This window comes from Setaria italica, chromosome IX (assembly GCF_000263155.2).
Source record: "Setaria italica strain Yugu1 chromosome IX, Setaria_italica_v2.0, whole genome shotgun sequence".
NCBI lineage: Eukaryota > Viridiplantae > Streptophyta > Magnoliopsida > Poales > Poaceae > Setaria > Setaria italica.
Window position 1 is genome coordinate 7,605,332 of NC_028458.1, and position 11,575 is coordinate 7,616,906.

Sequence of the window (11,575 nt, forward strand, 5' to 3'; positions counted from 1 at the left end):
CAAAAAAACATGCATGCATGGATATAGTAGTTCACTTCATGGCCTCACAGTACTCTAATGATGGATGTGAAAGCTTGATTAGCACGCTAGTGAACCATTGGCGGCAAGTAAAGAAGTTAGTTGGGGTAATCAATGTCGAATATAATATAATTCAAATTTTAAAGAAAAATAAATAGGAGTTTTCTTTTACATGCGGACAAGAAAGAAGACAAGGCTTGAACTTGAGGATTTTGCGCTTGATTGGTTTGATGCCAAAATTTGGCAGGTTTTGACAAGCTAAAAGTTGGGTAAAAACTTGCCAATATTTTGACAAAATAAATAGGAGATGTGGCAAATTTGTGTGCCAAACCAAGTAGTGATCAAAATGTTGGTTTGCCAAAATTTTGGCATACCAACATTTTGGTAGCAAACCAAGCAAGCCCTTTATATGCTTGATTATTACAAGTTTACTATAAACACGGCAATTTGCATTATAACTTTTCAGTAAATAGTGTGTTTATTGAGAAGAAGTCTGCATACAGTGAATCCACTTTGTTTTTTTACATGTAAGAGGGTGTAGTTTTTGCGTTAGAAAAAAAGAAGAGACTCATTCACGCTTTACACGTGCCATATTGAGTTCTCCCGTCTCACATAATTCTAACAAGTTTCAACACCAAGTAAGAAAGTTTTTTTTAGCATTCAACCAACTTCAAATCAGTTTTGGGAAAACTTTGGGTGTGGGAGTGGGGCTTTAGGGCATGTTTGGTAGGGTTACACCAGATTATGATTCTTTATGAGAGCTGATTCTCTAAGAGATCTGGTTCTGTGACTGAAAGTGATTCTTTATAATTTTATATGATAAACTTTACAGATAAAGAGTTTCTGCGCGAGAAGTGAATCAAGAGAAGTTAGTCTTTTTAGCTCCCAACCCTTTAGTTTCTTTCAGAAAATCACTTCTACTCGGAAAACTGTTTGCCTCCATGTTACTCTCGGTTATTTAGCTCCCGCAACCGAGGATGATAACGAAAGAATCGCCTCTCGCATCAATGAAAGCTACCTCAAACAAGAAGATAAGCGTAGGAAGAGAAGGAAAAAAAAAAAGACAAGGCAAACGAGAACGAAGGGACGGAAACTTGCAGGATGCATCATGTGTTCAGCGACTTCGTCACATAAAAAAAAGTTGCAGTTAGCTCGCACTTGAAGGCAGAATTTCCAAATAAGGATCCAACGGATTTAAGAGCGAAGAGAAAGAGGATCCAATGATGCTTGAGTGCTGCCTTTGCTGAAGGAATCAGCAAATATTTACTGATATCTCTCTCTTGTTTAGTAGAAAAAAAACATTTGCCAGTGAGTAGACATTAGAAGGCCCCATACATTTCTACCACTTTTAGTTAACGTGAATTCAACCAACTCAGCTGCTTTTACAAGTAACTAAAGCTCCATTATTATCTTTGAGAATGGGTCCGATGCCACACAAAATACAAAGAGCTACTGCTGCCTTATTCCATCGCTCGACGTGATCTTTAATTAATTCTAAACCTCACTGTTGTGGCTCCTCCGTATCTTTGTGCGTGCTCAACAACCTCATATACTACTTAAATTATTTAATAATTTAAAAATAAAAATTATAGAATGGTTGGAAAAAATGAGAGTCGTCCATCCCGAAAAATCTAACAGTGGGTAATGAGGATGAGAACCGAAGAGAAGTTTAAAAAGAAGTATTAAGAAGTAACATCAATAGACCAAATATTAAAAATAAACTTTAAACTCTAAATTTTTTAATTATTTTTTCAGATTAGATTACCTTAAAGTAACAACAAGTTCCGAGCTCATTTAAAAAAACGTATATCTTTGCCAAAAGAATTCGTTGTATCTCCAGTAACTATTTAAATTATGCCGGTAGTCACGAATATTTTTTTAATGCAATCGCAGAGTTTTTAAGCTGTACTACGGAGTAGTACGTAATTGTAATTCCAGTTCGATCTCAGTTTAAGGAAAAAGTTTCTTTTCTTCGGCTCAGCACCCCCGCGGTGTTTAGGTCTGGCAAGCCAAACGCCCGCGGTATTATCCATCCACCACGCGAACTCCTCTTCTCACGCCGCCTTGCCTCCTCTTCCACCCCTCGCCGTCCCTCGCCCTCCTCTGCGCCCGTGCGCTCGCCTCAAAACCCCCGGGGCGCCGCGCTAAAACCCTAGCCCTCGAATCCCCCCTCGCCCGCGCGGAGCAGTCGAGCCCCTCCCCTATCGCCTATGGCGTCCTCGGGGGCCGCCGCCAACCTATGGGTGCTGCTCGGCCTCGGCATCGCCGGCGTCCTGCTGGCGGCGCGGCGGCTGAGGCGGTCCGCGCGCCCCGACCACGGCGCCTTCATCGCCCGCCTCGAGCTCCTCCCGCCGCCGCAGCCCCCGCCGCCGCAGGCGCCCCACCCGCTCACGGGTCTCTGCTTCGCCATCGCTGACGCGTAAGCTCTCGCGGCCCCGGACCCTCGTGTTTGGCTGATTCTATGTTTTAGCATCGGGTTTAGATCGGTGGGAAGCTTTGTAGAACTGCATGATTGGTAATTCGATCGCTTGGATTATACTGGCATGGTGTCAGTGTCAGGTCTGATGTTATGGGTTGTGGAACTTTTCACTGGAATCACTTAGCTAGGACGGCACAAATTCACTTGACATGATGATTTGGATGTCATTCATATCGAAATATAGCATGCTTTTGCTCTTAGCTATTGCAATGAAACATGATTGTGTGTGTTTTATCCTGGTTTGCTTGCAAAAGTGAATATTTTCTCGCAGCTGATAGTAAATTAACTCACGCCAGACACGTTCATGCATGCCTTTCCTGATGCCAAAAAAGGGACTGCAAAGGAACATGAATTACAAAGGTTACGTGATGATGAGATTTGCAATTACCTGCCATATAACTAGGCAGGGCAATAGTACAGAACGCATTACAGTGAGGTGAAGTTTTTGAATCATGACAAGGCATTTTGGGCTGTGTACCTTGGTTACTAGTCACTTCAGTTACAAATCACTGGCATCATGATGATCTAGTTACCTGATTCATGAAATTTATCCCTTTAGCTTTTCCATGGCAATAAATTGTTAGTTTGTTCACGACTTGGGGTCAGTTTTATGAAGGGTTACACACATCTATTGTACAGGGGAAATTAGGCAGTACAATTTTTTGTCCAAGAAGCAACTCTAGTTTCCTACATGTTCCATGAATATTATTGCTTTCTGTGTTAAATAAACTGTTGAAATCTGTTTTTTTTCCCTCCAAAGAATTATCGAAGTTTTGAGAACTTTGAGACATAAGATAGTACTCTTACCAGTTTCAACATGATAGTTCACATGCCATCTATCTCATGTTATCTGCAGCTGTATGGTATTTGCTACTGTGCACTGTAGCTAGGCGGTGCTATATATATGCATAAAGCCATTGTTGGCAATAAGATATTCTAAACTTGTGTTAAGAAATAATTATTCATTCCCCCAACCACATTCGGCCACTTGGCTATGTAGCGAGTGACAGCATTCCACTGAAGCTAGTATCTTGAACCAAGGATTTGTGTTACTGTACTGACATATTAAAAAGCAGCTATGAAATTTTTGGGCTTATTTTACCCAACCAAAAACTAATATTATGCTACTCATATATTTACCAAATGTGATTTCAGGACTCATGAGTTGGTCATGTCAAGCTGGACCCACTGTAAAAAGTGATAGTCCTGTGTCTGCTAGGTTAGTGTATTACAAAAAAAAAATAGTGAGGATATGTATATGGGCTGGATCCAAATCTGAAAATAATCCTGAATACAGAAACATGGATAGGGCATAATTCATTGAAAGGATAGCCATACACTTTCATTTTCTCTACATGCGGCGCGTGCGGGGAGGGTGCTGAGTAAAAGTCAATGTAAAGTGTAACACAAAATTTAACCAAAACTGTTTTGTTTATATTGTCTTCATTGTAATTGCAATAAGAAAACACACATCTTGAAGTTCAAACTTTTGTTCATTTCATGAAACAGTCTAGATGTGATGTCACTTTTACAGCAATTAAAATTTAAGCATGCAAATAGAAGGTTGTGGGATTTGTTTTTTTTTCATTGAAGGAATCGAAACATAGCAGAATTTGTGAAATCAGTAGTACTAATTCCTAAGAAACAAGACAGCACAAATATTTGTAACTGTATATGTTGTGACTATTCTGTCTGAAGCGCGACAATTGCCAAAGTGAGCTTAACTATTTTTGGTGTACCTAGGAACTGTGTGTTATTAAGAATTATTATTTCCTGCCCTCCCCTCCCCACTGCCCCATTAGGTCCGCCTTGTTAGATAGTTTGTCCTTCACTGCAGTGGCAGAGCTTGAGCTGAATACTAGCAGGGGCCAATGTCTAGAGAAAATGATGGAGCAGGCTCATTTTCAACTAGAAACAAAGTGCTAATAGAAGAAATTTTGTTGGGGCGGGGGCGGGGGGGGGGGGGGGGGCAGGGCCCACATTGGTCACAACAAAGCTCCGCCTCTGCTTCACTGCCTTCCCTTGTACATTTATAAATAAATGTCTAATATATATCAGTTTGGCATGTTTTTATGCAATAAAACATAAGTGCTTGATGGAATTTTACTTTATTGGTCTTCTGAGTTGCATTTAGCTGCTTTTATTCTTTACTTTGCCCCCACTACTCCCTGAAAGTGTTCATGTGCTTAGTGGTTTTTTTTTTGGAGAAAAACAGTTTCGTTCCTGATCCTTTTCAAGTGACATATTATGGCAAAAGGTTGATGCTGTTTTGAATACTTTTTAATCTGTAAACATAGACAAAATGTTTGAGCCAACACATAATGACAAAGAATTTAATAAAAATGCTTGCCCAATCAAGAGATCAAATTTATTCTTTTGAATTGTTACATAAAAATAGTTAATGTCATGGTTTGTGGAACTGAGAACCGGTAGGTCATTTGTACATCTTGCGTTATTTACCATTGAGCATAAATATCTACTTTGATGATTTGCAGATTGCATGTCAGTGGTTATGTTACAAGTTTCGGCAGTCTTGAATGGGCAAAGACACATGATGCCGAGACGCAAACATCTCCAGTGGTTTCAGCTCTTGTTGATGGTGGTGCTATTTGTGTTGGGAAAACTGTTATTGATGAGATGGCCTACAGGTAAAATGATTTTTCCTGGATTCTCCTTGTCTCTTGCTGCTTCTATTTTTCATACATATAATGACAACAAATGTTCTTCACATTTACTAGGATTTATTTTTTAGCTGTCATTTGCCTGTTGTGTGTTTGACTTAATGCAAATAACTTCTTCAGTATCCATGGTGAGAATAAGCATTTTGATACACCAACAAATCCTGCTGCTCCGGAGCGAGTACCAGGCGGATGCTCAAGCGGATCGGCTGTTGCAGTTGCTGGTGGAATGGTAGATTTTGCCCTGGGTGAGCTTTTTTTTTTCATTAGTAAATATATGCAGAATTTCTGGACAGCTTGTGCGTGTAACGTGCTTTCTTTATTTGAGAGACATCAGAAGTTTATTATTGGTGACTGCATGCACGGGCATTCAGTACTATGAGCAGCATGGGTAGCAAACTGAATCGTCTATAAGAAACAAAAAAGAATACATTATTTGAAGTTTGATAAATGTTTGCATATACTTTTCATATTTGCCCTTTAATGTTCTCCTTTCATGACTATTATGGTGCTTCTGGTCCACTTGCTTTCACTGTACTTATCTGCAGCTCTCTTATTACTGGTCTTCTAGCTGTATTTTAATTTTACAAGAAGAACAGCTTCCGAGTAACACTCTGATCCTGATCCTAATACTGTGATGTTTTGCGATTCCTTCATGCACAGCCCTATATGCCCCTACAACTATCCTTTAACGTCCCAACCTGAACCGATAAAACTTAGTAATCTGGTTTTTAGAGCCTTGGTTCCTACTGAAACTTTTTAAAGCTATGTTTGTCTATTCTTACTGTAGGCATCTTACAATGTTATTTTCATTTGTTTAATGCTAATAGAGAATAATATTGAAAAAAATTTGGTTTTCCAGGTATTGACTCAATTGGAGGAGTAAGGATACCAGGTGCTTATTGTGGTGTCTTGGCGTTCAGGCCTTCCCATGCTGTTTCCAGTGGTGGTGTCATTCCCGTTGCACCCAGCCTTGACACCATAGGTACTTGCTGCAAGTTTTTCTGAGTGTGGAACTTATGTATCTTGAATGTTGTGACCCCCCTTTCAGAGCTGAGCTCCGAATTCAGTCTTCTGAATTCGTCATACTAAATATTTTATTTCTTCTATTACAGGCTGGTTTGCAAGGGATCCAAATGTGTTGCGTCGTGTTGGGCATCTCCTCCTTAGACTTCCTTATGCTGATATTCGCCCACCTAGACATTTTTACATAGCAGATGATTGCTTTGAACTTTCGAAGATACCTGCTAGAAGGCTTACTCAGGTGGTGACAAAATCTGTGGAGAAGCTTTTTGGAAGTATGTGTTCGCTTGTTCCAGTTTCCTTCATTATTTCAAAGTTTTTTTAAATATTTTCTTGCAGTGAACGGTTTTCTCGTTTATTTTCTCAGGACAAGTCACTCGTGTGAATCTTGAAAATTATTTGGCTTCAAAAATATCCAGCCTGAGGAACTATTCAAATGGGCATAAGAATGGGGATTCAAAGTTCCCTTCGTTGCTAGCACTTTGTAATGCCATGCGATCACTTCATAAGTATGTGTCTTTCTAGCACAAGCCATACTGTTGTTGCTAAAGAAATAAGGGTTAATGGTTGGATGTGCAACATTATTTGTACTATTCGGTCTATCTAGTAACTTATTTGAAGCTGGTCATAGGTTTCTTACACCAAACTGTGAGGGCCTGTTTGGAAAGGTGTTTAGGATCCAAATACTTAAGATTTAGTTTGAACGTTAACTAAATTCTAAAAATTAGTCATAGGTTTCTAATACCAAACTGTGAGGGCCTGTTTGGAAAGGTGTTTAGGATCCAAATACTTAAGATTTAGTTTGAACGTTAACTAAATTCTAAAAATTTGTAGAGCACACATCTTCCATACAGGCCCTGAGCTGGGACTTCTTTACCTGCAGAGTTTAGTTGGAGATTCTGTGGTGTAAGATTGCAGATGCTCTAGTTCTCCATAATGATTGCAGATCTTGTCCATGTGCCCACCACATCAATGGTCATATCTATTATTACTTGATTGTATTAATGAGTAATCTGATAATTTTCAATTTATCAGTTGTTAGTGTATTGGTTAGATCTCTCTTTGTCCTACTGTAGCAATTTGGTGTCATACAATTTAGTAATTTTAATTCATAAATGGATCCAGGCGTGAATTCAAAGATCAGCATATGGAGTGGATAAACTCAGTTAAGCCTGCTGTGGATGCTCGCATAGTCAGTAATTTGTCTGAGGATGGTGATTCAGATATTGACGCTTGCCAAGATGCAAGAAACAAAGCACGCTTAGCTCTAGGTGCACTTCTTAAGGTAACATTGATTTCATAATGAACTATTGTTTAGTCATGAGCTTGTGATAGTGCATGCTAACAATATTACTTAAAAAATGCTGGCTAGATCTTTTTGCTGATTGCTTAGGACAGTTATATGTTAATTAGGCAGTTATACTGGATAATTATCATTTGAAAACCTTGGTGTGGCTAATGTTTCTGGACTACCATAGGGAAGCAAATATTAGTGTCATAAGTTTTACAAATGCCATTTCCATTTCCTTGAAATTTTGTATCTCGTTCCTTGTGTATACAATGACAAAGTTGTCCTGGCAAGTGATAATGGTTGTTTCCCCACTAAACTAACTTTTGATGGTTATCACTAAACTAAATTTTGATGGTTACCAGAAAATTTTTTTACTCAATTATGGATACTGGTGCTTGTCGCCAATACCCATGTATGTGTATTGTTGTCGTATATTCTTTATTACTTGTTCAGCTTTGAATCTGAAAAATGGCATGTTCTCTTAGTCACAAGCATGTGTAACTGACCACTCAAAGGGACATTGCAGGAAAGCAAGGTTCTTTGGGTGAAATTTTGTAGCTTTGCTGTTCAGCTCAGTATAATGTCTCCCTGTGTGTGCAGCAACTGAATTTTCTTTTTGTGGATAAGCAATCCTTAGTTAAATGTTTCCTACTTGATCTGCGTAATGGTCTAATGGAGCAGTGTTTCCTTTCTCATGCGCTTCTATCAATACTGCTTGTTTTCTAATTCATAATTTTTTAAAAAAAAAAGGTGATACCACTGGAAGTGCTGCAGCTGCTATCATCTTACTTAGTATTAACAGCGTAGTACTAATGCCTTATATTCTTATGATGTGCTAATCCACAGGATGATGGGATTTTGGTCATTCCAACTGCTTTGGGATGCCCCCCTAAGCTTAATGCTAAGGAACTCTCTTCTGAAAGCTACAATTCTCAGACATTATGCCTTTCATCTTTAGCTAGTATGTCAGGGTGTTGCCAGGTACAGTCTCTCCATAGGCCATCTTTCACTGAAAATTTGGTTATTAGCACATACTGTATGACCTTATTTTTGTTTCCCTTTAATGATCTGCTTGACCGTGTAGTGTTGCAATTATTTGTCTCTAATTGGCATCTTGGACTGGACATTGAACATTCCATGCAAGTCTAGCACATTCAGTCCTAACTCCTAAGTGAACAAGTAATAAGCAACAACTGCTGCCTGGACATAAACTCATGAAATGTGTGTCCTAGTGCATAACGGCTTGTAGAGTGTCTTAAGTATGTTTAAGCAGTGTCGAGACAGGTAAAAGAGTCCTAGAGTGATGATCAGTTGATCTTTACACAGACGAGTTGAGGTGCCAAAATAATTGAGTTTATGGAGATCTTCCAGCTAAAGGAATCACTAAACAGCAAACTGTATTTTAAATGAAATAGAAGTTCTAGAGAAGTTATTCCAAAATGTGGCAGATCACTGCGATGCTAACAAGTAAAAACAGAATTAACAATGTATGGAAGGATAGTGATGGAGCTGTGAAATATTACTTTGTAAATGAAGCTAATTACTTCTATGATTTAGGTTTGGACCTGGGTGTGAATAGCAGTGGGTGTTAGAATGGATAATACCCTGGATAGGAGTAGGATGTTTCGGTAGCATATGTTCTGGATAAAGATGAGTTTCACTTTCAACCCCAGATTTAGCTGCATAGCACATGGCCTTGGTTTTCATGTGCATTTTTAGATCTGTACTGATACAGGGGTTTTGATGACCATTTCAGGTTTCGATTCCTCTGGGTACGCATGATAAGTGTCCTATTTCAGTTTCATTCATTGCTAGGCACGGTGGTGATCGATTTTTATTGGACACCGTTCAAACCATGTATGCGACCATCCAAGAACAAGTGGAGATCCTAGCAAAATCTAATGTTTCAAGTAAACAGGCAATGAACGAAGAAGCGGCTGAAACTGCTAAAGAGAAAGTCAGTTTCCTTATTGCATATATGCTTGTAGGATGTATCTTTTTAGTTTTTTAACTCCTGTGCAAATCTTCTAGTAACACTTTGACATCACAGCATTGATAATTCAATGTATGAAAGAACAACCTGATGGTACACTTAGGATATGCATAATCCTACTGCATCAACAGGGTATCTTGGGCATTATTTTCATATGACATAACTACGCATGCTCAAGCAGGTGTTGTGACTAGTAACACTATGCTGCCATGCAAACCAAATCTGTCTACGAGGATTAGTAGGTTAAAGTTTTCCCTTTTGAGTTTTGTTCTTATTGGGGTTTCTTTCTATTTTCTGTTTCTGGACAGGGTAATGCTGCATTCAAGGAAAAACAATGGCAAAAGGCAGTAAATTTATATACAGAAGCAATCAAATTAAATGGAAAAGTGGCTACTTACTACAGCAACAGAGCTGCTGCCTTTCTTGAACTAACTAAGTATGATTTCCCCCTATTTAGCATCTTTTTTTCTTTAATGATTTGGCATGTAAGTGTTTTTTGAACACTCCTTTGTTAATTGATGATGATTTACCTTTTGGACCTTTCAGCTACCGTCAGGCTGAGGCAGATTGCACAAATGCCATCGATCTTGAACCAAAGGTTAGGTCTTGTTATTTGTGTTCACAGGCTTGGATTTTGCAGGATGATGCTCAATGGACATTACAGTATACTGTATAGGATAGATTAGAATGGAAGTACAAGATAGATTTCAGAAATTTTGGATCTTTTTCCTTGAATCTATATTCGAACCTCTATGGATTTAAACTTGTTTTTTAAAGTAGACACTTAAGAATCTGGTTGAGGTTTCTAACTTTAATGCATCTGTCCTTTTTAGAGCGTGAAAGCTTATTTACGGAGAGGAACTGCTAGGGAGATGATGGGTTATTATAAGGAGGCTGTTGAAGGTCAGTCTTGCCCTCTATCCCCTTAGTACTGAGGTTCATGTTTGTTGGTTGATATTCCATGAGCTTAGATTACTTCTTTCCCTCCCCCGCTGTGCCTGATAAGGAATTCATGTCATTTGGTTTGCTATCCAATGAGCTGGACCTGATGGTATGTCCATGGCTTATTTGCAGATTTTAACCATGCCCTCGTTCTAGAACCAATGAACAAGACGGCTGGTGTTGCCGTTAACAGGTTAAAGAAGTTGTTTGCGTAAATACGAAGTCGTTGAATCATTTCTGCATGAAGATGTGATGACATCAGATTTTGTGCACACACAAGTTGTGTGTGTCCGGGGGGTGGGATCGAAGTACCTGGGGGGCTCAATCGACGGATGCTGCTGCACATGCTCTATGCTCTCACAAGGTACCGAATCCTCACAGCTGGTGGCAACGGATTTCAAAAGCAGTGGTCAGTTACAGTCAATTTACCCGGCTCCTATCCCCCCAAAGTTTTGGAAAAGCAAAATAATACACAAGTTTTTGGGAGTTGATCACAGTAAACATTGTCTTCAAAAGCGCTTTACGGGTGTCCTCGGTCCCCCACCATGTATAATATCAGCTCCACCAATTATTTGTTCAAACGCTTTGCCAATAAAACCTTTTCGACATATGCTTGCCTGCACTCATCCGGCTTTGCTGTTCCGAGCTACTGCTTCCAGGGCTCGCCCCGAGAACGGCGCTCGTGGAGGCTGTTAGGCCGCCATGTGCTGACGACCAATTGCTTCGCCGGCTGAACCACAGAACCTTTCTGCCATTTGCCCCTTTCGGTTTCGGTTGTTTGCTTGTTGCTGTCACTGAAACTTCATGTAGTATAGTAGCGGCTGTCCGCATCCGATGATGCGTGCCTAATCTATCGTTGATGGATTGCTTAACAAGAGATCCCCCGTCCTGTGGCGTGGATGGACGTGCAAGTGGGCCTGGGGCTGATCCCCCTGTTCCAATGAATGGGTGACCCGTTTCTTGATAGTGTTAGGACTCGGGCGTAGGCTGTTGGGTCGGCTTTGGGCATGTACAGGAGCGCTACCGGTTCTAGCCTACCTAGCTCGTTCCCCTGTTTGTTCTCGTAACCACTGATAGTGAGCTACGAGAATCGGACGTTGCATGTTTCCTCACTACGAGAATCGGACGTTGCATGTTTCCTGGGGCCCGGT

The 11,575-nt window shown here is 40.0% G+C and overlaps 1 protein-coding gene across 1 annotated transcript; it reads left to right on the forward strand.

The window, feature by feature from the left end:
- The first annotated feature begins 2,037 nt into the window (after positions 1 to 2,037).
- LOC101770938 (outer envelope protein 64, chloroplastic) lies at positions 2,038 to 11,034 on the forward strand. The gene is made up of 13 exons (XM_004981973.4): positions 2,038 to 2,437; positions 4,993 to 5,145; positions 5,299 to 5,423; positions 6,038 to 6,160; positions 6,291 to 6,473; positions 6,566 to 6,707; positions 7,324 to 7,483; positions 8,336 to 8,470; positions 9,246 to 9,446; positions 9,791 to 9,918; positions 10,029 to 10,080; positions 10,316 to 10,385; positions 10,557 to 11,034. Exons 1-13 carry the CDS (start codon positions 2,229 to 2,231, stop codon positions 10,637 to 10,639), a joined length of 1,764 nt encoding a protein of 587 aa, XP_004982030.1. The 5' UTR covers positions 2,038 to 2,228; the 3' UTR covers positions 10,640 to 11,034.
- The last annotated feature ends 541 nt before the right edge of the window (positions 11,035 to 11,575 follow it).